This window comes from Rhinoraja longicauda, chromosome 17 (assembly GCF_053455715.1).
Source record: "Rhinoraja longicauda isolate Sanriku21f chromosome 17, sRhiLon1.1, whole genome shotgun sequence".
NCBI lineage: Eukaryota > Metazoa > Chordata > Chondrichthyes > Rajiformes > Arhynchobatidae > Rhinoraja > Rhinoraja longicauda.
Genome location: NC_135969.1, coordinates 9437347 through 9463234, shown reverse-complemented (window position 1 = coordinate 9463234; position 25888 = coordinate 9437347). Strand labels below are relative to the sequence as shown.

General features: G+C 39.2%; 2 protein-coding genes and 2 non-coding genes across 5 annotated transcripts; 1 reads left to right on the top strand and 3 right to left on the bottom strand.

Annotated features, from left to right (window-relative positions):
• Nucleotides 1-29: 29 nt before the first annotated feature.
• Nucleotides 30-17136, top strand: glt8d1 (glycosyltransferase 8 domain containing 1). 2 transcript variants are annotated; one of them, XM_078414046.1, is made up of 10 exons: nucleotides 30-95; nucleotides 5290-5345; nucleotides 6450-6548; nucleotides 7532-7733; nucleotides 9254-9368; nucleotides 10427-10511; nucleotides 11214-11326; nucleotides 13030-13196; nucleotides 13527-13639; nucleotides 14066-17136. In XM_078414046.1, exons 2-10 carry the CDS (start codon nucleotides 5330-5332, stop codon nucleotides 14272-14274), a joined length of 1119 nt encoding a protein of 372 aa, XP_078270172.1. In that variant the 5' UTR covers nucleotides 30-95; nucleotides 5290-5329; the 3' UTR covers nucleotides 14275-17136. The 2 variants fall into 2 exon arrangements, with proteins under 2 accessions (XP_078270172.1, XP_078270173.1); XM_078414047.1 differs by having other exon boundaries at nucleotides 54-99.
• gnl3 (G protein nucleolar 3) lies at nucleotides 15326-25860 on the bottom strand. Its single transcript, XM_078414045.1, has 15 exons — nucleotides 25820-25860; nucleotides 25535-25593; nucleotides 22963-23106; nucleotides 21498-21608; nucleotides 21315-21392; nucleotides 20736-20871; nucleotides 20505-20608; nucleotides 19249-19384; nucleotides 18654-18741; nucleotides 17811-17988; nucleotides 17094-17236; nucleotides 16817-16935; nucleotides 16311-16435; nucleotides 15806-15929; nucleotides 15326-15552 (listed from the first exon to the last, which is right to left on the bottom strand). The coding sequence occupies exons 1-15, from the start codon at nucleotides 25830-25832 to the stop codon at nucleotides 15455-15457; spliced, it is 1656 nt and encodes a 551-aa protein (XP_078270171.1). The 5' UTR covers nucleotides 25833-25860; the 3' UTR covers nucleotides 15326-15454.
• Nucleotides 17650-17721, bottom strand: LOC144602023 (small nucleolar RNA SNORD19). Its single transcript, XR_013548408.1, has one exon. It is a non-coding gene; the product is annotated as a small nucleolar RNA SNORD19 (small nucleolar RNA).
• Nucleotides 18076-18148, bottom strand: LOC144602022 (small nucleolar RNA SNORD19). The gene has a single exon (XR_013548407.1). It is a non-coding gene; the product is annotated as a small nucleolar RNA SNORD19 (small nucleolar RNA).
• Nucleotides 25861-25888: the final 28 nt, after the last annotated feature.

Below are 25888 nucleotides of genomic sequence, written 5' to 3'. Positions count from 1 at the left end.
CAGGCAGTGAGTTAGACAGCCCGCGCAGCTGGGGGCTGCCTGTCCTGTCCATGTTGAGTTGGCAGTTGGCTGCTGTTAATTCAAAACTTCCCGAAGTAGGTAAAGCCTTTCTTTGTTTTTGTTGTTTTAAAATGTTTTTAGTGCCGGGCAAGTTATCTTCTGCACGATCACAGACGACGTTGATTTTCATCCACAGGATGGTTCCCTGCATCAACTTTCTTTGGAGTTCTCAGCCAATGTGTGCATTCAGCTCCAAAATAAGGATGATTTTAACACTTTTTTTATTCTTCTAAAATAATTTAAATCGTATCTTTCTTTAGAAAGTATGACGGATGCATAGCAAAGTCGGTTTTCGTGGCAGTTTTCTGCTCTCACCAAGATTGTGGAAGTAAATTGCAGTTGTTTAACTTGGAAAGTGTAGTAACTAATTACAAACATGGCATTCTTTGGAGTGGTGCAATGCATAGGATGAGAATGGTCATGTTGTACATTGTTATGCTGAAGATATGACCGTTTTAGCTCAATAGGAATGTTTGAATGTTTTCTCCTTGTGAACACATGGATTACTGTTACTGTATGATGAACACATGGATTACATGAATGTTACTGGGGATAAATTGACAAGACGTGCAGCCACCCCCAAAACAAAATAAAATAAAAGCAGGAGTAGGTCACTGTGTCCCTCAAGTCTGCCCTGCCGTTCGGTATGATCACAGCTGAACTATGTTGATCTGAACTTTTCTGTGTCAGTTCCCCATGACTCTCAATTCCTTGTCCTTTCACATATTTGCCCATCTCCATATGTCTAATGGTCTGACCTTCACCACCCTCAGGGGCAGAGAATTCCAGAGATTCACTGCTATCTGGGAGAATAAATTTCTCCACGCCTCAGTCACCTCATGACTGGCTCCTTATTTTGTAGCCATGTCCCTATATTCATGACTCTCCCATCAGTTAAAACATTTCAACATCTGTCTTGTGAAGCCCTCTTAGGATTTTATATGTTTGAATAAGGTCACCTCTCATTCGTCAAAACTCCAAAGAACCTAGATCTAAACTGTCTAGCCTCTCTTAATTGGACAATTCTCTCATCCCATAAATTAGCTTTAGTGGTTCCCCTTTGGAGTATCAAGCATGTTTAATTGTCGGGGAACAATGAAATTCTTGCTTGCTGCAGGTTTACAATAAGCTTAATGAAACAAATAAATATACAATAATCAATAGCACTACAGTAGAATTGCTGCCTTACAATGCCAGAGATCCGGGTTTGATCCTCACTACTACTGGTACTGTCTGTACGTAGTTTGTACGTTCTCCTTGTGACCTGCATGGGTTTCTCGCAAGATAGACAATAGACAAAAGATCTTCGGTTTCCTCCCACACTCCAAGGACGTACAGGTTTGTAGCCTAATGGGGTTGGTGTAATTATTTTAAAAATTGTCCCTAGAGTGTAAGACAGTGTTAATGTGCAAGGATCACTGGTTGGCGTGGACTCGGTGGGCCTGTTTACACGCTCTATCTCTAAACTAAACTAAGCAATAAATATAGTTATACTAGGTAACCACACCATAATAATACAAAACAAAGTATATAGTGCAACCTAAACAAAGTCCATAATATATCATTGCTGAGGTGGGGATGTGGTTAGTGGTGTGCAGTGTGGTTCAAGAGCCTGGTGGTTGATGGGAAGAAGCTGTTCTTGAACCTGGAGGTCACAGTTCTCAAGCTCCTGTACTTTCTTTCCATGGTCGCAGCTAGATGAGAATGTGGTGAAGGTGCGGTGGGTCTTTGATGATATTAGCTGCCTTTTTGAAATCCTGTAGATCCCTGTGAAGGTGGGGATGTCTGTCCCTATAATAGACCGGGCAATGTCTACCATTCTCTGCAGCTTTTTTCCTTCTTGGGCATTTGAGTTATTGAAACAGGCGGTGATGCAATCAGTCAGTATGCTAACTACCGTCCACCTGTAGAGGTTTGGTGAAATGCCGAATCTCCTCAGACTTCTAAGGCAGTAGAAGTGTTGATGAGCATTCTTGGTGATTGCATCACTGTGCCGAGCACAGGATATCATGAGAGATGTGCATGCCCAGGAACTTGAAGCTGCCGCCTCCTTCATTCTTAGGCGTTTGGGTTACTGAACCAGGCCAATAAGTTCTCATGTGTACATGTGTAGACTCTCCACCGCTGTACTCTCAGTAAAGGCAGATACATGGTTCCTCGACTTTCTTTTCCTGAAGTCAACAATTAGCCCCTTGGACTTGCTAATGCTGAGAGCAAGATTATTCCTCTGGCACTTTTCAGTTACATTATCAATCTTCCTCCTGTACTCTGACTCATCATCACCCATTATTCATCCAACCACAGTGGTATTGTCGGTGAATTTAAAGAGGCTGTTGGAACTGTGTCTGGCTGCACAGTCTTGGGTACAGAGAGAATAGAGCAGGGACTGAGAACACAGCGTTCTTGAATAGTAAGGGTGTCATGGGGTTATGGGGAGAAGGCAGGAGAATGGGGTTAGGAAGGACAGATAGATCAGCTATGATTGAATGGCGGAGTAGACTTAATGGGCCAAATGGACGATCACGTATGACCTTGTGATAGCCATGAGGTGCCCTTGAGCTGATGGTCATTAAGGAGGAATTGTTGCCAATTCATACTGATTGCGATCTGCCGGTGAGGAAGTCATAGTCATAAGTGATAGGAGCAGAATTAGCCCATTCGGCCCATCTAGTCTAATCTGCCATTCAATCATGGCTGATCTATCTCTCCCTTCTAACCCTATTCTCCTGTCTTCTCCCCATGACCCCTGACAACCATACTAATCAAGAATCTATCTCTGCCATAAAAATATCCATTGATATAATAATAATAATAATAATGATGCATTACATTTATATAGCGCTTTTCAAACACTCAAAGACGCTTTACAGGGATTTCTAGAACATAGAGAAGTGAATAAATAGATAAATAAGTAAACGAACAGAAAAAGGAGACAGAAGGTGAGGTGACCTTCAGTGGTTGAAGGCAGTGCTGAACAGGTGAGACTCCAGTGATGTTTTGAATGGCCTCCACAGCCTTCTGTGGCCAAGAATTCCACAGTTTCATCACCCGCTGACTAAAGAAATTATTCCTCATCTCCTTCCGAAAGGAACGTCCTTTAATTCTGAGGCTATGACTTCCCAGACTCTCCCACTAGTGGAAACATTCTCTCCACATCCACTCTATCCAAGCCTTTCACTATTCGGTACGTTTCAATGATGTCCCCCCCCACCCCCCCCCACCCCCCCCCCCCCCCCCCCATCCTAAACTCCAGTGAGTACAGGCCCAGTGGAGTCAAATGCTCATCATATGTTAACCCACTGATTCCTGGGATCATTCTGGTAAATCTCCTCTGGACCCTCTCTGGAGCCAGCACATCCTTCCTCAGATTTGAGGCCCAGAATTGCTCACAATACTCCAAATACGGCCTGACGAGCCTCTTATAGAGCCTCAGCATTACATCCCTGTGTTTGTACCCTAGTCCTCTTGAAATAAGCATTGCATTTGCCTTCCTTACTGCCAATTCGACTTGAAAAGCAACTTTTTGGGAATCCTGCACCAGTACTCCCAAGTCCCTTTGCACATCCAATTTCTAGATTCTCTCCCCATTTAGAAAATAGTCTACACCTTTATTCCTACTACCAAAATGCATGACTCCACACTTTGCTAAACTGTATTCCATCTGCCACTTCTCTGCCCACTCTCTCAACCTATCCAAGTCCTTCTGCAGAGTCCCTGCTTTCTCTACACTACCTGCCCCTCCACCTATTTTCGTATCATCTGCAAACTTGACCACAAAGCCTTCGATCCCCTCATCCAAATCATTACTATACAATGTGAGTAGTAGCCCCAGCACCGACCCCTGCAGAACTCCACCACTCACTGGCAGCCAACTAGAAAAAGCCCTCTTTATTGCCACTCTTTCCCTTCTGCCATCCAGCCAACTTGCTATCCATGCTAGTATCTCCCCTTTGATACCATAGACTATCATCTTCCTTAGCAGCCTCACGTGTGGCACCTTCTTATCAAAGGCTTCCTGCAAACCAGGTAAACATCCGCTGGCTCTCCTTTGTGTGTCCTGCTATTGGCTTCTTCAAAGAATTCCAGCAGATTCATCAGGCACGATCTCCCCCTCACAAAACCACACTGACTCCATCCTATTTTATCATGAACTTCTAAGTACTCCTTAACCTCATCCTTCACATTGTTACATTGACATTAAATCCCCTCGTACCTTTCTAGAGAGTTTTGAACAATTTCAATCAATGGGTTCTACAGCCACTTATTTTAAAAACCTTGGGCCAGGCTAATCTGGTCCGCTAGTTAGTCTGCCTTTAGCCCATTGAGTATCTGAAATACATTATCACTTGGGATTGGGTTTTTTACAAGTTCCTCCCCATTACTTGAAATTAGAAAATGTGTTAATTTACAGATATTTGAAGTGTCCTCTACAATGAATACTTTTATTTATTTAACATATCTGCCATTTCTTTATTGCTGGTTATTAATTCACCAGCCCCATTGTCATGAGATTCCACATCTACCTTAGCCTCCTTCTACCTATTTATATGTTTAGAGAAACTCTTACTGTTTGCTGACAGCGTGTCGTTAGAGGGACTACAACAAAGTTTCACCAGGGTTGGGAGATTTTTTTTCCCATGATTAAACAGAGTGGATCTATATTTTCTGTATTTTAGGCGAATGAGAGGTGATTTTATTGCAACATTCAAAATTCTTAATAAGCTCCATGATGAATTACAGTTTTGATATTTTCCCTGGGGCACAGTCTCAAAATAAGAGGTTGGCCTGACGTGAGAAGAAATGTCTTCACGTAGACCATTTAAATCTTCGGAATTCTCTATCGAAAAGAGCAGTGGAGGCACAGTCACTGTTTATTTAACAGCTTTGGATATTAAAAGAATCAAGACATGTTGTGTAAAAGATTAACAGTGTTATTGAATGGCTGATTTGATGAGAAGATCTGAATGATCTGGTTCTGCTTTTGTTTCTTATGTTATTATACGGTGTTTCATCACTCATTTACAGTAAATTGGAAAGATTATGTACCACCAGAAGTCCTTAAAAAAATCCTACACTTCAGAAGAGTGGCTTTTCTGTTTTTGCAGCAACTTCATTAATAACGTTTCCTGCTTCAGTGGCTGTATTGTGCAGTATTAATTTCAAATGAAGTAAGAACTGAATGTTCATACTTGCTAAAGAAAATAAGAATTTATTTGCTTCATTCTCCAGATGTGAAGGTTCAGGACTTCAATCACAACAGAATATCAAAATGTCATTCAGAAAAGGTATGTAAGACTTGATATAAATAAATAAAGAAACATAAATCGTGAATTAGCCATCCCTTGTGCCCATTATTGTTGGTGTTCGCCTCCATGACATATAAGCTATGGTGTTATGATGTGTACAGACATGGCTGGGCTTGGTAGTTCCTACCACACAAGTGGCTTGTTATGGCGTCAGTGGTCCGGCTGAATGGATAAAATGGTCTATTAGAGCTGTGTATATAGGGAGATGGTGTATTTGCACCAGAATACACAGCATTGGACCGTGCTGAACTCGGCACTGCTGGCCCTCCCCATCCACACTTGTGTGAGCTGGATGTGGTGGCTTGACCCTCTGCTCAGGATATCAGCTGGGGATGGATCTTGGTCTTCTGTCAAAACATGAAGCTTTTTTTGCATTTTAATTTATCATTGATAGAGCCTTTAAGAACTACTGCAAGTAACATAATTAAAAATATTTAACATACCAGAAAGGAGAGTTACATCCAAAAATATTCAAACAAATTAATTAGATTAATTAAAAGAAAACACTGGGTTTGCATGTTGTCTAGATCAAGAATCCCTATTGAAATAAATGGGGTCCGATCCATTGCCAGGTCTTTGAAACGAAAAATGCTTCAGGTCAAGTAAATTGTCCCTAGTGTGTAGGATAGTGCTAGTGTACGGGGTCATAGCTGGTCGGCACAGACTCAGTGGGCTGAAGGGCCTGTTTCCTTGCTGCATCTTGAAAGTCAATGTCCTTTAATCGGAAACATATGGAAATAAAGCTTTGTGCCCTTATGTTAAACGTGAATTGTATAATGAATTGATCATTAATTGGACGCATTGTTGCTTGGCATTGATGGAATATTATTTGATAAATTAGCTTGTGTTATTCATTCTCTTGTCACCTTTGCTGGAATGTTCACATGGAAATGCCGGGAAGAGTCTAATCAAGTGTGGCTATGATTGAATCACAGTTTAAAAGCCTGTTGGTAAGGGTGCATGAGTAAGGGATGGAGAGATGTTGGTATCTGACAAACCGTGTTTCTGCACGCGGATCAAAGAGGAGGAAGATAAATTGAGTGGAATGTAGCGAAATTCATTTATTTATTTTTTCTTTTACAGTTCATATCCTGGTGATCTTGCTTGTTGCAATAGTGTTTTTGATAGTTGTACGGCATAATCTAATTAATTTGCATGATCTTTTAAACAAGGGAAACTCGGGTAAGTAACAACATTTACTGATACCCTGCATCCCTGCTCAGTGTGGCATGTTGCATGTGTCCGCATTTCGGTTATAACACTAACTCCAGATTATTGGAGTTCCAATTTTTAGAGGTTTATCTGTTAAATTATAATCTTCCTTCTAACAGAAGTACCATTTATTAATAAAAAATATTATACAACTTAAGTGTAATGTTTTTTTTGGTCCAGGTCCACCACGATTTTCTGGCACCCTTGGTTCCAGAGCCTTTCTGGATTATCCATTTTGCCGGACCAACAGAGGCCATGGCCTTGGGTAGCCGGGATACCGGCTCACAAAGTCGGCTATGGGTATGGATCTGCTGGCTCCAGCCAGGCCGGAATTCCAGAGCACTGGCCGCAGAGGGGCAAATTCAACCCGCTGATTGGTGCGGATGTCCCAATGAGGTTGAGATCGGTGGGCTCACCCAACCTAGGCGCCAGTTTCGGGGGGACCTGCAGGGGAGAGATTTTGGCCAGATTAAAGAGGGGGGTGGCCGACCACCAGTTGCCGGAAAATCAGTGGTTGACCTGCATTACATTCTCTTAAAGCAATATTTGCACTGGTTGCCTGGCTGACACAGCAAAGAGAAAATATGGTTGAATCTATTTTATTACAGGAATATTGTCGGTAATTGAACATTTGAATGAGCAAATTTAAAATTCATAAATCTTTATGTTTGAAAAATTATTTAACTTCAATAAGTGGAAAATTAAAACTCTGACTGAGTCATTTTACAACCATTTGTGCATGAGCTATACTTGTGTTGGATTCCCATTGCTTTATAAATGAATCCTCATATTAATTTTTCTTTGAAAAATTCAGTTAGAGAAGGAATTGCAATCCGTTCACTGAGAACAAGAACCTATTGTTGCTCTCTATTAACCAACATTAAAGATTTTTAAAATGTTACCTTTGCATGTAGTAAATTATCTCCTCCTAATTTTCCCATTTAATATTGTAGAACTAAAATATGGTAGCGTACAACCGGATGACTTTTTGAGAATTACAGAAGAGAGGACTGGTGAAGAGATTCCAATTCTGATCCCTGCTGTTGAAGAGCGACTGGGAGGTGTAATAGCAGCTATCAACAGTATATATAGTAACACCAGATCAAATGTGGTCTTTTATATAATTACTACAAATGACACAATGAGTCACTTAAGGTGAACATGATTATCAAATAATTGCAAATATCAATCAAAACTTCTTCATATTTTCCATACCTTCGGGGAATTATAGACCAGTTAGCCTAACATCGGTAGTGGGGAAAATGCTAGAGTCAGTTATTAAAGATGTGATAGCATCACATTTGGAAAGTGGTGAGATCATCTGACAAAGTCAGCATGGATTTACAAAAGGCAAATCATGTCTGACGAATCTTATAGAATTTTTCGAGGATGTAACTAGTAGAGTGGATAAGGGAGAACCAGTCGATGTGTTATATCTGGACTTTCAGAAGGCCTTCCACAAGGTCCCACATAGGAGATTGGTGTACAAACTTAAAGCACACGGTATTGAGGGTTCAGTGTTGAGGTGGATAGAAAATTGGTTGGCGGACAGGAAGCAAAGAGTAGGAATAAACGGGTCCTTTTCGGAATGGCAGGCAGTGACTAGTGGGGTACCGCAAGGCTCAGTGCTGGGACCCCAGTTATTTACGGTGTATATTAATGATTTGGACGAGGGAATTGAATGCAATATCTCTAAGTTTGCGGATGACACGAAGCTGGGTGGCAGTGTTAGCTGCGAGGAGGATGCTAGGAGGCTGCAGAATGACTTGGATAGATTAGGCGAGTGGGCAAATGCATGGCAGATGCAATATAATGTGGATAAATGTGAGGTTATCCACTTTGGCGGCAAGAACAGGAAAGCAGAGTATTACCAGAGTGAACGATTAGGAGAAGGGGAGATGCAACGTGACCTGGGTGTCATGGTGCACCAGTCATTGAAAGCAAGCGTGCAGGTGCAGCAGGCAGTGAAGAAAGCGAATGGTATGTTGGCATTCATAGCAAGAGGATTTGAGTTTAGGAGCAGGGAGGTTCTACTGCAGTTGTACAGGGCCTTGGTGAGACCGCACCTGGAGTATTGTGTGCAGTTTTGGTCTCCTAATCTGAGGAAAGACGTTCTTGCCTTAGAGGGAGTACAGAGAAGGTTCACTAGATTGATCCCTGGGATGGCGGGACTTTCATATGAAGAAAGACTGGATAGACTAGGCTTGTACTCGCTGGAATTTAGAAGACTGAGGGGGGATCTTATAGAAACATATAAAATTCTTAAGGGGTTGGAGAGGCTAGATGCGGGAAGATTGTTCCCGATGTTGGGGGAGTCCAGAACCAGGGGTCACAGCTTAAGGATAAGGGGGAAGTCTTTTAGGACCGAGATGAGAAAACATTTCTTCACACAGAGAGTGGTGAGTCTGTGGAATTCTCTGCCACAGAAGGTAGTTGAGGCCAGTTCATTGGCTATATTTAAGAGGGAGTTAGATGTGTCCCTTTTTGCTAGAGGGATCAGGGGATATGGAGAGAAGGCAGGTACAGGTTACTGAGCTGGATGATCAGCCATGATCATATTGAATGGCGGTGCAGGCTCGAAGGGCCGAATGGCCTACTCCTGCACCTATTTTCTATGTTTCTCCAATCTGACTCCATAATTGAACGGTCTTAATTATTCTTTTCATTTGATTTAGATCTTGGCTTCAGAGTCGAGAACTGATGAATATTAAATATAAAATTCTAGAATTTGACCTGCGTATTTTGAAAGGCAAAGTCCAAAGCGACGGTGATTCACCTGAAGTAAAATCAGTGAGTACCCCGTTTTGAGTGTATGTGTGTGTTAAAGTGCATCATTTGTCCCTTTGAGCGAGGCCTGAATCTTTGAAAGATTTATTGAAAATCCAGAAACTGTAAATTATGTGTTTTGGTTCTGACGAATGGTCTTTAATCTGAAACATTAACTCTGCTTCTCATCAACTGGATTACTTACTGAGTGATTCCAGCATTATCTGCTTTTATTTATCTTCAATAAGCATTTCAAATAGTTTGTCCTCCTTGCTGAACACAATGAGATTTTATTTTTCAAATTCACCATTTGTATTATTAATTTCCATTTTCAGCTGCTAACGTATTTGTCAACATCAGACAGTAATCTGAATCATAACAACTTACTATATTTAAAAAGAAAATTCCTTTTATTCACATCGTTCACTCTTTTACCAAGTACTCTAAATCTGGAGCTATTCTGTTGGCCCTCTTGAATAGTTTTTCCATATTCACTCTTTGCAAATTTTGTTTCATTTTGAACATATTATTAACCATCCTGTGTTCCATGAACAAATTTCGCTTTTCTCGTCCTTCCACAAAATCAGTCTCTCAACTCTGGTACCATTTTTGTAAATCTTTCCTGTACCTGCCCCAAGCTCTTGAAATCCTTCCAGCATTGCAGTGGGAAAAAACTGGAGGAAATCCTGCACCGGAGAGCAGGCCATTGTTTTACAATAGTAATCATATTATAATCATATCTTTCCAGATTTTATAGTAAATTCCTTTATTTTATCCTAAAGTTTGTATCTTTTTTTCATAAATTTTTCAATCGCATCATTACCTTCAAAGATTTGTTCAGGGCTTCCACATCAGTATTTTGATAACTGAAAATAACAAATAAAACAAACATACAATATATGAATAATAAGACATGGCTATCTCACTAATTTCTGATAAGATTAATAGTGAAAGATATTTTTATGATGTCTGAAATTAAATCATTATGGCAGTTTGTTTTGATAATCTTAGATCTTTTCATTAAATGGATTTGAAAGACAAATTAAAACTTTTATCTTGCTTGGTAATTTTCATTGTTTTAGTTGACATTTGCAAGATTCTACCTTCCTATGTTGATTTCTGGCACAGCGAAAGCCATTTACCTGGATGATGACGTGATAGTACAAGGTAATCTTTTGTTGCTTCAGTTTTAAACATCCTAACTATGTACTTATGACATGCAGAGTTGTGTAGAGGAATTATGTTTTCCATAATTTAGTGAAGTGCTCAATAATGTGCACTAACTTTCTAGTTTGAGCTTTCTGTTATATTTATTTATTAAAATAGCTGTTTATAGTTATTTTATTTCCAACAATCAACAATTCATGGCACTAATTGGGAGAAGTTCATTCTAGTTTTATTCTATTTTTATTGAAATCTCCATGCTCAGTCCTCTCTGTAAACTAACAAGTCTATAAATGAATGAATCATAGACAAGACAACTTTCATAGATGACACAGCTTTTCAAATTTCAATGCATTAAGCGCTTGTGAGACATTAGAGCCTAACACAGCACTGTGTATATTTATGAACGTCGACTTCTCCAACTTCAGATAGCTCCTCTGTCCCTCCCTTCCCCTCCTCCTTCCCAGAGCTCCCTCTATCTTCCTGTCTCCACCTATATCCTTCCTTTGTCCCACCCCCGACATCAGTCTGAAGAAGGGTCTCGACCCGAAACGTCACCCATTCCTTCACTCCCGAGATGCTGCCTGACCTGCTGAGTTACTCCAGCATTTTGTGAATAAATCGATTTGTACCAGCATCTGCAGTTATTTTCTTATACTACTGTGTATATTTGTATTTATTTCTCTTTTATGTCGGTTGCATTAGGAGACATCCGCGAACTTTATGACACTGAACTAAAGCCAGGTCATGCTGCTGCATTTTCTGAAGATTGTGATTCAATATCTTCCAAGGTGCTGGTCAGAGGTGCTGGAAGTCAGGTATTTTTTAATCATGATAGAATTTGCTATTGACAGAAACTGGCCAAATATTCATATGGTACTTGATGTAAGTAAGGAGAGTGGAGTATATTCAGGATCTTGTCGTTTCATGAGCTTTGAGTGCACCCTCTTGAAAAAATAAAGCATTCAATATAAAAAGCTAAAATAAATTAATATGGATATCCGTTATCCAAGAGATTAGTTTATCCCCACCTTAATATTTTCTGACCCCCAGCTCTTCCAAAAGTATTTACGTAACTTGTAAATTAGAGTAGGCTCATAACAAGTATTAACTTTACACCTAATGAGGGGAAAAATAATGCCCTGTGTGCTATCAGGAATTCTGTGTGTACACTGGTTGAAGAAAAGAAAGCAGAAAGTACTGGAAACACAGCAGGTCAGGCAGCAGCAATGGTCTAGTTTAATGTATTATTGTCACATGTACCGAGCTACAGTGAAAAGCTTTTGGTTGAGTGCTATCCAGTCAAAGAAAAGACTACACATGAATAGAATGAGGTTATCTACAGTGCACAGATAAAGGGTACAACATTTAGTGCAAGATATAACATTGAAATCCGATAAAGTTCGATTAAAGATGGGAGGTCAGGACTACACTCTAGCTGATGAGAGGACTGTTTAGTTGGCTAGTAACAACTGGGAAGAAACTGTTTCTGAATCTGGAGGTATGCATCTTCAACCTTCTGGAACTCTTGCCTGATGAGAGAGGGGAGAAGAGGAAGTGAAGAGGGTGAGACTGGTCTGTGATTATTCTGTTTGGCCTTGCCAAGGCAGCATGAAGTGTAGATGGAGTCAATACAAGGGAGGCTGGTTTGTGTGATGGTTTGGGCTACATCCATAACTCTGCAATTCCTTGTATTGTATTGGAGCTATTCCCATACCAGGATTTGATAAATCCTATTAATTCACAAAATGCTGGAGTAACTCAGCAGGTCAGGCAGCATCTCGGGAGAGAAGGAATGGGTGACGTTTCGGGTCGAGACCCTTCTTCAGATGTCACCCATTCCTTCTCTCCCGAGATGCTGCCTGACCTGCTGAGTTACTCCAGCATTTTGTGAATAAATCGATTTGATAAATCCTAAATGCTTTGTACCACACATCTGTAGAGGTTGGTGAGGATTATTGGGGATATGCTGAACTTCCAAAGCCTTCTAAGGTAGTAGTGGTATTGGTGTGCTTTCTTGCCCATAGCATCGATGTGGCTGGTCCAGGACAAATTGCTGGTGATATTTATTCCAGGGAACTTGAAGCTATCAACCATCTCTACTTCGACGCCATCACTGTATACTGATGTGTTTACTGCTTCTCTTCCTGAAGTCGATCACAATCTCCTTTATCTTGCTGACATTGAGGGAGAGGTTGTTATCTTGGCACCAAGTTACAAGATTCTCAATCTGGGAGAGCAATAGAGCCAATATTTCAGATGAATAACTCTGTTCTAATGGTACTGAAGAAGAGTGATTGATCTGGAATGCTGGCGACATTTTGTTCTCCACATGTTGCTACATGACCTGTGGAATATTTCCAGCAATCTGTTTACATTTTGGATTCCCAGCATTTGCTATCTTTTGCCTTTCAATTTTATAGAGGGAAGGTTCGTTTCAATTCAGCTTCTGAGCCACTGAACTGAAATCACATTTCAAATAAAGTAACCCACGAGAAATTTTAACTCTTATGTTTTCTAGAACACATATTTGGGCTTCCTTGATTATAAAAAGGAAACCATTAGAAAACTTGGTATGAAGGCAGGCATGTGCTCCTTCAATCCCGGTGTCTTTGTAGCTAATCTCACAGAATGGAAACAACAAAACATCACAGAACAGCTTGAAAAATGGATGGAAATCAATGTGGTGTAAGTTTCTAATAATTACACTGTAAGCATATCAATCTTCATGGAAATATTAATTTTATTTGCTGTTAAACTAACTTTTCCTTATTTTCAGGTTAAATAGCAGAACACCGAGCAATCATACCCCCTCCCACCCCCCCACCCCATAACTTAAATTTTCATTGCTGCAGTTAGATGACTATATAATTAAAGATCGTTATAAGTTGTGAGTTATTTTACCACTCAAGTCAAAAAATATTTATTTAAAATTGCAGACTTTAATGGAATTCATTGATCGATGAAAATGTCAGCATATCTTTGGAATCAGGAGTTAATAGCCATTTATTTTCACAGGGAGAACTTGTATGGTGGTGCGTTGGCTGGTAGTGTTACGACACCACCTATGCTCTTGGTGTTCTATAAACAATACTCATCCATTGATCCACTGTGGCATGTCAGGCATCTTGGTAAGTTGTTTTATTGGAAATATTTTTCAAAACAATATATGTATTAATATATTTAGCAAATCTAATATGTAGTGATTTCATTCATAGTCCAATAATGGAAACACAGTATTGCAGCTGAGAATAGACTGCGCGATTTAGGTTTATTATTATGCGTGCCGAGGTGGTGTGAGCAGCTTTGTTTTGTATGCTATCCAGTCAAATCCGATAACACTACACATAAATACAATCAAGTCAAACTCATGTCGAGCAAGGGGGAAGATAGAGTGCAGAATATAGTTCTCAACATAGTTCCGTAGACAAAGTTCAATATCCGCAATGGAATAGAGGTAATGAGGACAGTGAGGACAGTACCCGAGCTCATATAACTACCAGTGTATTTCAGATAAAGATGAACATTCTATTAATATATATATTTTTTTCTTGTAGGGTCTAGTGCTGCTACCAGATATTCATCACATTTTATTAAAGCTGCCAAGTTGCTGCATTGGAATGGGCGGTTCAAACCCTGGGGTCGAACTTCGCCTTACAGTGAAATCTGGGATAGGTGGTATATTCCAGACCCCACTGGAAAATTCCACCCAGTGCGACGACACCCAGAGGAAGAGGATGCTCATTCGAAAAAAAGAGACTTCTAAACTAATAACCATGAATTTGTGAAAAAAATACCTCCACTCAAGAATTTATTTCTTAAATTCACATTCAATAGTGCTTTTAGATTCTGTTTTAAGGTCAATGACGTTACCTAGCGTAAAGTGTTTTAAAATTCATAATTATTGGCATAAGCTGTTCAAAGTCTGAGTAGTTCAAAGGAAGTACCATAGCGTACATATTTTAACCCAGAGTGTGTATATATTGAGTTCTTGAAGAATTTTGTTGTGGTGTCCAAATTGCACTTCAATTGTTTAAGGAAAAGGTAGCAACATGCTTATCACTACGATAAGTCTTTATCCTCCTTTTATTAGATGGGTAGGACAGAAGCTATTTACAAATGGACCTTATTACTAGGATCTGGTAATTTTCATAGTGTAAGAATTCAAAATTTTATTGAGCATATAAACTACATTAACAGAATTAGGAACAGATTGTTTCAACAACCTGCAGGAAGATCCTAAAACTAATTTGCTTTTTCCTTGACAAAAGCTTTGATCATTATGAAATAAATGTATTCCTTTTGGTCAGCATTTCATGATGGTGCTGATAAGAGTATAGTAAAAGACATTTGAAAGGTAGTTCATATTGAAGCACCTTTTGGATTGCTAAATTAAGATCTAATTTAGAATCTAAGATTTATTTAGATAAATAAATCCAAGATTTGTTTAGATAGAATGTTACAATCAGATTTTCAGCACCCACAGTATTTAGTTTATACTAAAATGTTAAAGGTGCCAACTAAAAGTTCAATTTTTCTCCATATTGCATGGCTGGATTAAAAATTCTCAATTTAAATGTGTCATATGAACAAGGGCTGTTAAATCTTCCCAATTTTTCCTATACCGTATCAGAATTTGTCATCTCAATGACAAAATAACTAATTTTTATATAACTCCTAACAAGTTGGAGTTATATAAAAATATTCCAAATTCTTATGTTCATAAGCATTTTACATTCTTGCAGGTTATTTTCTATTTCCATTTAGTAAATCGATTAAATAAATAAGCAACATCATGTAGCATTAAATTATTTAATGTTTCATTTTTAATATTAAAATACTTTACAGACAAACATTGAAAATAATGATAAAGATTTCATTAGTTCACTAATAAATGCAATATATTGTGTAGTCCAAATGTTCTAGCCGTGCACCTTGATGGATCCTCAAACATAATCAGTGTTGAAATCATACGCATCATCCATCGGTCTTTCACAGGAGAGATCGATATTCATATGTTTTTGACTTGGGAGATCACTTTTCTCTGAAAGGCAAAAATAAAATGAAAGTTCATAATTTTGAGAATGAGAAACCCTTGGTGAAGTTTCCTCCATACAAATACAACCAGGTTAAATCTTTTTTCAGAAAATACATTTTTTTATGATTTCCATTTTTGGATCAGTATTAATTTTAATTTGCATTTATATACTTCCTCCATTGTCCCTGCTTATTGCAATTGCAGAGGTGAAACAAGCTCTTTCCACATTCACAGCTTAAGATTTTTTTTAAAAACTGACCTGATTCATGTTGCTTTTTCTTGGAGGGCATTTCCTTATCTTTTCCTTGCAACTGGTTGTCTGCTGAACATCTGTTTGCTTTTAACCGTTCAATTGTATTCTCATCTACTTCAACATATTCTGCCTGAGAAGTGTTTAAAAAGAAAACAGATGACCCCATATCTAAATTTCTCTTAACCCTTTATATACCCCCAACTCCACCAATACTTGTTACAATCATTCTTAGAAACAAAAACACTACAAAGTTGGACCATGGATGAGAGGGATAGATCCATTTAATATATCTTGTTTTGGCATTCCTAATTTTAGGAAGCTCAGAATGTCATCCACTCTAATATTAAAAGTCATATCTAATTAAATGTTTCAACCAAGTTTTTTTAATGAGGAACAAATGGCAATTTGAGATATAAAAATTGTAAACACCTGCATTTAATGTAGTGCCCGATACCATTCTTAGAATAAGCATACGATTTAAGGATTGTTGTAGGAGCCCCAAAGTTGTTACCTCCAAATTTTCATCACTCTCTTCTTTTTCCTGCAATTTCTCAGTGTTTCCTTCTGTAAGCAGCCCATGTGTTGGTCCCGTAGATTGGAATACTATACTGCCGGCCACATTAGGACATTTAACAACTAGCGAGGAGGCAAAAAGAGCAAATTTGGCACTTTTAATTGAAGGCTGGAATGTACTAACAGAAGTGATTTGTAGGGAGCGACATGCAGTTAAGAGCTAACAGTCCATTGCCGTTTATCCCAAGTGGTTTAAATCCCAGGAACACATTTTCCCAGCCGGTTCTTCCTATGAAAACATAACTAAAGCGAAATTCCACTGTGTCCCATTTTCATCTCCACTACTGAAGCCGCTTACTAGGAAATAATTTACATTTACACCTGTGCGACAAGAGTCTGTATATCTCCTCACAATGGGATTGCTAATTTGTCTTTGCAACCAAGAAATTAGAAAATTCATAACAAATACTGTTCTATATTTCAGTTGCAACACAAATTAATTACCTTTCAGTGTATTCACATTTCCTTTTATTAGTTCTGCTATATTAAAGCTTTTTGCTCCATCCACAAGTTTTTCAGTGATATCTCTCTCTGGCGGATGTGTGTGATAACTAATCTTCGCCCTTAAATAAGGAAATATTCCAATATTATACGGTGAACATTTTAATCCAAAGTATGTATGAATCTATTTTGGATTTTTTCATTAAAGCTTTGCCATTTATTTATATAGTCAATTATTTTAATCATGCATTTACAGTTCAGATAGCAATATTTTAATTACCCAGTCCAATCGGAAAGGATCAATTTTGCGGCTCTCTCAAGATTAGGCATCCCTCCTTTTTTCAACAAATTCCTTTTCCGAGCCAGCAACATGAAAAACTCCAGTGGTGTTCGAAAATCTGGGATATTATACTGCAACATGAGCTGTTGTGAGAAGTTAGAAACTTTAACAATCATCATGCAACGTTATGACAGAATTGGATTTGAAGATGACATAAACAAGTTGTCATTACAGTTAACATCAATACCACCCTTACGGGATACTGAAAGAACAGATTAATTGAAATCAGCGTTACAGGTGCTCCGCAGCTTACGATGGGGTTCCGTTCCGAGAAACCCATCGGAAACCAAAAACATTGTAAGACGAAATGCATTTAATACACACGATCACGTGGCCGGAAGCGAGCTGCGGATCGCCACGGGTCGCTGCCGTTTGCACCATCGCAAGTCGAAGCATCGTAAGCTGGGGAGCACCTGTACATAAGAAATCGAACAGCCATTACAAATAAATTGATACATTATTCTAATGTATCAATTTAATGTTGAATTCAGCCAAAAATCAGAGTGAGATCAGAGTTGGATCTTTAGCAGTCACACAGTTTCAGAACATGTAAGTTTCCTCATTTCTCACTCAATATATAATTACTTTCCTATTAAAGCAAGACAGTATAATTTTAAATGTTCACAGCACCACAAGGGAATAAACTATAATCAGTACCTGCTGCTTATTGCAGTTCTTCACGATGAGTTCGACTATGGCCGTAGGATTTTCAAGTGCCTGAATATCCACAATGTTTCTCAAGGCCAAGGAAATGGGAGAGTTTAACGGCGAAGGAATAATACTTGGACAGTCCAATAATTTGATCTGCTTGGTGATGTGTACCTCCTGCATAGTTCTGTATTCATAACACTACAATTACCACAGTGAAGTCAATAGTTCAATACCATAAACTTTTTTATTTAGAGATAAAGCAGGCATAGTGACACTGAATGAAATCAGAGTTGGATCTTTAGCAGTCATAGAAAATCAGACTAACAAATTTGTCCTCATTTTTCACTCAGTTACCTGGCTAAAATTAATTTATTAGCAAAAAAATACCAATACCTAAAGTTAGGGAAATATTACCAAACAAGTCAGTTTCACATCTGCTATTATTGCATTGAAGGATATTAAAAAAATGTTAAACAATCAAAAAAAATTAGTTGAAGGACAGGTTTCAAGAGGCCTTACAAACGCCTGTCCGACCAGGCACTAATTTATAGAATGTCCTATCACACCATGTCCTAATTTACCCACAAGAACCTCATTGAAATCAAATGTATCCCTCAAGTAGAGCACTACACCATGCACATTCCAATAAAAGTATGATAAGCTATAAAACTACCCTCAAGCGCATTCTAAAATCTAATTAATGTTATCATACAACTAATTTGATTATTTTTTCTAATTGCAACTTTGGAACATCTGCAGAAACATGGTTCTGGGTTATCCTGAAATTTTGGGCCAAAATTACTTTGTTTCATTTAAATATACAAATCTCCAAACATAATCACAGCCTACTTTGTAAGTCCTTTTGATTGTCCCACGTTGCAAGCTCTCATTTTCTTCACGCTGTTAATTATACTGCTTTTCCCCACATTTGGAAAGCCTGAAACAAAAAGGATTGGCAAGGACAAAATATTGAATATATTGCATGCTTTGAATTATATCAAGTGAGACAACTATTAGGGAAATGTTGTTTTAGATTCAATTCAAATTCTAAATCCGTAGAGTTTAAATCCGTAGAAGAACCAGGGAGAGTGTGACAGAGGGTCACAATCTGAAACATCGACTGCTTTTGCCACGATAGATGCCACTTAAATACTAAGTTCCTCCAGCAGTTTATTATTTGCTCCAGATTCCAGCATCTGCTGTCTTGTGTCGACCACTCAAAGGCAATTTGAGTTTACTAGCATGCTTATTAGCAAGTAACCAAATCATATGAGATTCTTAATTTTATTGGACGAATGAGGGATGTAAAATATTGTAACATGGGTTGCTCAAAATTTTAAATCAAAGATATTTGAGAAATGCCCACAAAGCCATTTTGATAGAGAAATTTTGGAAATTTCAAATTCACCATTGTCATTGACGTACATTTTGTAAGTACACTCACCGAGAACACCAACATTAATGCTTTTCAATTTTTGATTTTTGCAGTAGCTCCCAAGCAATTTTAAAAGAGTTTCATCCCCTGCGCTGGTATTGCTACGGGATACCTCCACAGCATTCCTCAATTTTTTATTCAGTGCCTATTCAAATGAAAGCCATTTGTAAAAATCAGGATTGAAACTTCTTTGGCTATGCTGTAATTAAATCATTAACCGCGTTCACACATTTTAAACAAGAGTGTTGGAATACATTAGTAACCTTTGTGTGTCCTGTGCTTTTTGCTGTCTACTGCCGGACCCTGACGTGAGAGGACGCTGGCGTTGTTTATTCGCCGCTTCTCCGTTAGGATAGTTTGTCTGTTTGTTTTTATGTTATGATTGTTTTTGTAAAGCGCTTTGAGCTTCTGATAAGGCGCTATATAAAATAAATGCTTATTATTATTATTACATTTTGTGAGGAAATGGAAGACTGAACTGATTCTTCATAATTTCCACATGCTAATACCCCAACCTCAAATCTTTGCTGTTCCTGGGTACCAGAACAGTTTAGTTATCTTGGTGAAATTCACAAGTCAGAACTGGAGAACATCGATGAGGCATCACATTACATCTCTATAAAGAGAGGAATCAGCAGTGGGTATCTGAATAACTGGTTTGAATTAACATACATGCAACTCTTAAAATAGCACAAGGCATGTAAAAGTGGGGTTACAAATAAAGCAATAATAAATCTCAAGACATAAATTCCATACAGCCAATTTGATTATATTGGTCATTGCAACCTTAAGTGTGCAATGTTAGCACGCTTGCAGAACATTGGCTCTGCATCATTCTGGTTCATCTTAAAACATGGCCAATATTTTAGATACTTTCAATTAAAGAAAATATGAAAGGCAGGTTTTTTTTCAACATACAGAGTGGTTATTGCCTGAAATGCACTGCCAGGGGTGGTGGTGGAGGCAGACAGGACAGTGGCATTTAGAAACCCACATGGATATGGAGGGAAACATATCATGTTTGGCATTGACAGTGTGGGCCAAAGGACTTGTGCTGTACTGTTTTGTTTAGAAAGAAACAAAATTTTATAATTACATAGAAGATAAAATCTGGGAAAATATTTTTTTAATTAACTGCATAAAATCAGAGTTGGAACTTTCTCTTCATACAGATCAAGAGTTTTACAACTTTCATCAGTTTTTATGGCAGTCAATTCAAACAAAGCACTTCAATGGGTGAGATTGGAACCTCTTAGGAAACATACCATTGTCCTGTCTTTCAGCTGTGTGGACGATTTGAAAGCTACAGTAGGAAACTCATTTCCCAAATATTTCAGCCATTTCTCTGTGTTCTCCTTTGGCACCAAATCTAAACAGTAAAAAAAGTCATACCTACTTTGAAAATGGCAAAATTCTAAACATGCACACCCTCTCCATTCCCAATCCTGTTGTTTAATAATTGTCCAAAAAACTATGCAGTTAAGATATTATCTTACCAATTTTGTTTATTACAAGAACTAGTTGCTTCTTTCCCACAGATTGCAAGATTGCCTGCTCCACCTGAAGACATCTGGAACCAAGAGGATCTCTGGCATCAACCACTTCTAGAACCACGTCTGAAGCATCAATCACCTATTAATTACATGAAACAATTATAATATCCAAATCCCAATGATGCAACTAATAAACATTGGTCGCTGGTGCTACAAGACCAGATTTGGCAATCTCATTTAATAGTTACCTCCTACCAGTGATTGTATTTAAACAGATTAGTTATTGTGCAGTAACTGGCGACTCGAGGTAAAATAATTTCTTAAAATCAAGCTTTGCCCCACCTGATTTCTAAAAAAACTTCCATGGAATGCACTATTTATTCTGTTAAGTCTGCATCTTCTGATGCATTTTCTAGTCAACTTGTTGATATATTTAAGCCTCAATTTACAATAGCAATTACACTTCAGCAAACCAAATGATTATTTTCCCCACATAATTTAGAATACTGTTCTAAATTAAGTGAAATTCAAATTAGCAGTTATGATAGTAAATACATTTTCACTTCTCAACCACACACTAACCTTGTACAACTCCGTGCATAAAGATTTATTTTTCTCTTCAAATTTGACTGGCTTTTTCTTTTCACTTACAGATGCAGGCTGAAAAGAGGTAGCAATTATAAAAATTGTATGAGTACAGTGTGAAAATACCTTGATAACACCTTTGCCACTACAGAAATTGAAAAGACTCAGATAAATCTGTACCTTTAGAGGTTTTTCAATTGTTTCAGAATTTCCCTTCTTGGCATCCAGTTTTCTTTTCTTTGCAACTTCTTTCTGTCTGGCAAGCTTTTGTTTCTCCTTCAACTCCTCCCGCTAAAAGAAATAAAATTCTATTGTTTGTCTGACAAACATTTCCAGCACTTTGTTATATTTCTAATTGTATAGGTGTCCATGCCCTCAACCATCTACTCTTTATCTCTGCAGATCTTTATCTCTTTAGATACTGCCTGACATGCATACAAATTGAAAATAAAAACATCTGCAATAAAAACAGACAATGGATGTACCAATCACATTGCCACCCCTCTTATTTACTTTTTTTAAACAAAAACTAATAAGCAACAAGAAACAAAAATGATTCCTGTGTCAATATCCTGTTTAAACTAAAAGAATCGGTGGAGCTGCCACCGCCACACAGTACCAAAGACCCAGGTTCGATTCTGACCTTGGGTGATATCTATATGGAGTTTACACCTTCTCCATGGGTTTGTAGTTAACTGGCCTCCACATTGCCCCCAGTATGTAGGGAATGGATGAGAAAGTTAGGATAACATAGACTAATGTGAACAGGTGATTAATGATTGGCAAAAAGCCTGTTTTAGTTTAAATATACAAGTCCAGTCCTGATAAATTTAAGAAGCCAACTACTATTGGTCAAACTTTTCATTCGAAGAATTTCCAACGGACAACTTGAAATATGCATCTCAGATTATAGTAGAATGATGAAATCATCAATTAAGTTACCTTTAAGGAATACTTCCCAAAAAGGCCGTGCAACATATTCAGTATATCAATTCCTGGACAACAGTTACATGAAGAAAATAAGCCATTTGGACCCTCATGCCTGCTTCGCATTGAAAGTTCACAATTGAACTTTTATACCAGTGCTATATTCCTGCACTAACCCAAAAAATGAAAATTCGTATATTTGTCTTCAATATATTCGGGGACAAAGCCTCCTTGTGCGTCTGGGCATAGATTTCCCAATACTTGGTACAATGCAGTTAAAAAACTCTCCTGATCCACCTTGAATAGCCACCCCTTATTTCGAGACCGTGGCCCCTGAACATCTGAAAAAAAGATAGTCTGTGTGGAAATTATCTTTTTGAATCATGAAATTGAAGGATAATTCATGCAGTCTACTCTCACATGGAAAAATCTAGAATCAGGAGATACAAACTGAGGATAATGGTTCAGTCACAGATGTGAGGCTATTTCTTCCGAGTTGTGAAATCCCTACCCTAGAGGGCTGCAAATTGATTATATATTTGCAAGGCCAAGAATTCTGATTTAAAGGGAAGGTTGTGCGTGTTGAGGCCAAAGACCACATCGGTCATGATCTTAAAGGAGTTGCGAGGTAAATGAAAACAACAAATTTGCTTAGTGAAAACTTGCCAAATACCCTAACGTATCACAGCATAACTCATAGTTCAAGCCAGCCCCTTACATCTTGTTTCCTTTTTTCAGCTTCACGAAGAATGTCCTCTTTAAATGGAGCAGCATTAGGAACACCAGGGTCTTTTCGCAATTTTTTGCCTTTATTTCCATGCTTCTTTGCTTCCTTTCGTACTTTCCGTTTGTGTTCACGAACCTGGCACAAAATTGAAATGTTAACCATTGCAATAATCAAAAAGTGTCTAACTCTCTGGTCTTTCTGTTGCACGTTAGCAGAGTTATCACAGTACAGGAATAGTAACAGGACCACACCATTCAACCCCTTAAGCCCATTCCACCAATAAACCCTGGTAAATTTGTTTTCTCAGCACCTTTAACAATTTTGGTTCCATATCACCAAATACTCTTAAAAACCTAATCAAATCCAGATTTACAAATAGATCAGTGACAACCATTGCCTTTTTATTTCACTTCTACCGCATGTTAAAGGAAGTGTTACTCTCCTCCTCCTCCTCCCCCTCCCCCCGGCCTGAATCAGACTATAGATTTCGTGACTAAACAGTATTTGCAGAAATGTTACCAACCCCATCAAAATCATGACTTTCCACATTCCAGTGCCTCTCCTTAAATCCCTACTGCTCAAGTGATAGACACAGTAACTCAGCAGGACAGGCAGCATCTCCGGAGAGATGGAATGTGTGATATTTCAGGTCGAGACCTTTAATTGCTTTGGTGGGATTTGATTCATAGTCCTCCCAAGAATATTTCAAAAATGCGTGGGTACCCAAACGATATTCTGTACTTCAGATATATTACCACCAAGACATTTAAAGAATCATAGAAATTTCCCCGCTTTTGGTCTATTGTCTTGTAGATTATGGCTTTCCAAATTCTCAAGTACATTTTTTCAACTTATGGCAAGACTGTCAGCCTCCGCCACATTTACAGGTAGCGGGATCCATTCCCCTATATTTTCCAAATATAGGTTTTGTTTTTTTAAAGTGCGAATATACAAAAATAAGGCTGCAAATCTGAATGTGCGCTTTTAGTGAAAAGCAGATAGACTACAAGAATATGGACACCATGATACGTCTTGACCAGATTCTGCTTAGATCAAATTTAAAATTCCATTTAAAGAAGAGTATCATACCCCATTAACTATATATATATAAGATCATGTATTTTTCTTTAAAATAGTTTAAACTTTAGAGACAGCAATAGGTGCAGGAGGCCATTTGGCCATTCGAGCCAGCACCACCATTCATTGTGATCATGGCTGATCATCTATAATCAGTAACCCGTGCCTGCCTTCTCCCCATATCCCTTGAATCCGCTAGCCCCTAATTGTTATTCCACTTTTGCAGCCACTTCCCTACCCACCAGGAACAATTTACAGAGGGCCAATTAATCTAGAAACCCACACGTCTTTGGGATGTCGGAGGAAGCAAGAGTACCCGGAGGAAACCAACATGGTCACGGGGAGAACGTGCAAACTCCACAGGGGCCGAGGTCAGGATTGAACCCAGGTGTCTGGCGCCGCGAGGCCATGGCTTCAGCAACGGCGCCGCTCAGTTAAATTGGTTCTGAAGCACACCACATTAGACAACAGGTACAGGAGTAGGCCATTCGGCCCTTTGAGCCAGCACCGCCATTCAATGTGATCATCCACAATCAGCACCCCGTTCCTGCCTTCTCCCCATACCCTCTGACTCTATGGAGGGCGTGCAGCGTAGGTTCACTAGGTTAATTCCCAGAATGGCGGGACTGTCGTATGTTGAAAGGCTGGAGCGATTGGGCTTGTATACACTGGAATTTAGAAGGATGAGGGGGGATCTTATTGAAACATATAAGATAATTAGGGGATTGGACACATTAGAGGCAGATAACATGTTCCCAATGTTGGGGGAGTCCAGAACAAGGGGCCACAGTTTGAGAATAAGGGGTAGGCCATTTAGAACGGAGATGAGGAAGAACTTTTTCAGTCAGAGGGTGGTGAAGGTGTGGAATTCTCCGCCTCAGAAGGCAGTGGAGGCCAGTTCGTTGGATGCTTTCAAGAGAGAGCTGGATAGAGCTCTTAAGGATAGCGGAGCGAGGGGGTATGGGGAGAAGGCAGGAACGGGGTACTGATTTGAGAGTGATCAGCCATGATCGCATTGAATGGCGGTGCTGGCTCGAAGGGCTGAATGGCCTACTCCTGCACCTATTGTCTATTGTCTATCGACTCCGCGATCATTAAGAGCTCTATCTAACTCTCTCTTGAAAGCATCCAGAGATTTGGCCTCCACTGCCTTCTGAGACAGAGAATTTCACAAATTCACAACTCTCTGAGTGAAAAGGTTTTTCCTCATCTCCGTTCTAAATGGCCTACTCCTTATTCTTAAACTGTGGCCCCTGGTTCTGGACTCCCCCAACATTGGGAACATGTTTCAGTAAAAACTCTATTTTGAACATGTTTTTTTTCCATTGTATTGCATCAATCCTTTTATATCACGGGAATACGTAGCAAAAGCCGTTTCTCGAACTTTAAAGGCAAAACTTTCCAGAGATTTAACCCGCGAGGCTGACTCGTGGCTTCCTTCGCCACATGGCGATGGCGGCGGCGGCGGCGGCGGCAACTCACTCACCTTTTTCTGGATCTTGAAGCGCTTGTGACAGGAGATGCGCTTGCTGGCCTTTTTTAATTCTGTAAGAAATAGAAGAGGCCAGAGAGATTAAGTGTGGAACATGACCCGGGCGGGAGGAGGAGCGCGTGTGGCGGGAGCGGATTGAGGGGGTGCGCGTGTGGGGGGAGCGGGTTGAAGGGGGTGACGGATTGAGTGGTTGAAGGGATTGAGGGGGTGACGGGTTGAAGGGATTGAGGGGGTGACGGGTTGAAGGGGGTGAGGAGCTGCTGGAGGCGCCGCACTCACTCGGCCGTCTCATGGCGCCAGGCTGCAGCACCGCGTGACGCCCGCCGGAAACACGCGCGCCTCACGTCA

What these genes read in the sequence shown, in the direction of transcription:
- gnl3 (XM_078414045.1), bottom strand. An exon ending in GCTTCAAGATCCAGAAAAAG is followed by an intron (nt 23,107 to 25,534) that starts GTGAGTGAGTTG and finishes ATTTTGTGCCAG; the next exon opens with GTTCGTGAACACAAACGGAA. An exon ending in AGAGTGATGAAAATTTGGAG is followed by an intron (nt 15,930 to 16,310) that starts GTAACAACTTTG and finishes AACACTTCTCAG; the next exon opens with GCAGAATATGTTGAAGTAGA.
- glt8d1 (XM_078414046.1), top strand. An exon ending in TGATGACGTGATAGTACAAG is followed by an intron (nt 10,512 to 11,213) that starts GTAATCTTTTGT and finishes CGGTTGCATTAG; the next exon opens with GAGACATCCGCGAACTTTAT. An exon ending in GTGGCATGTCAGGCATCTTG is followed by an intron (nt 13,640 to 14,065) that starts GTAAGTTGTTTT and finishes TTTTTCTTGTAG; the next exon opens with GGTCTAGTGCTGCTACCAGA.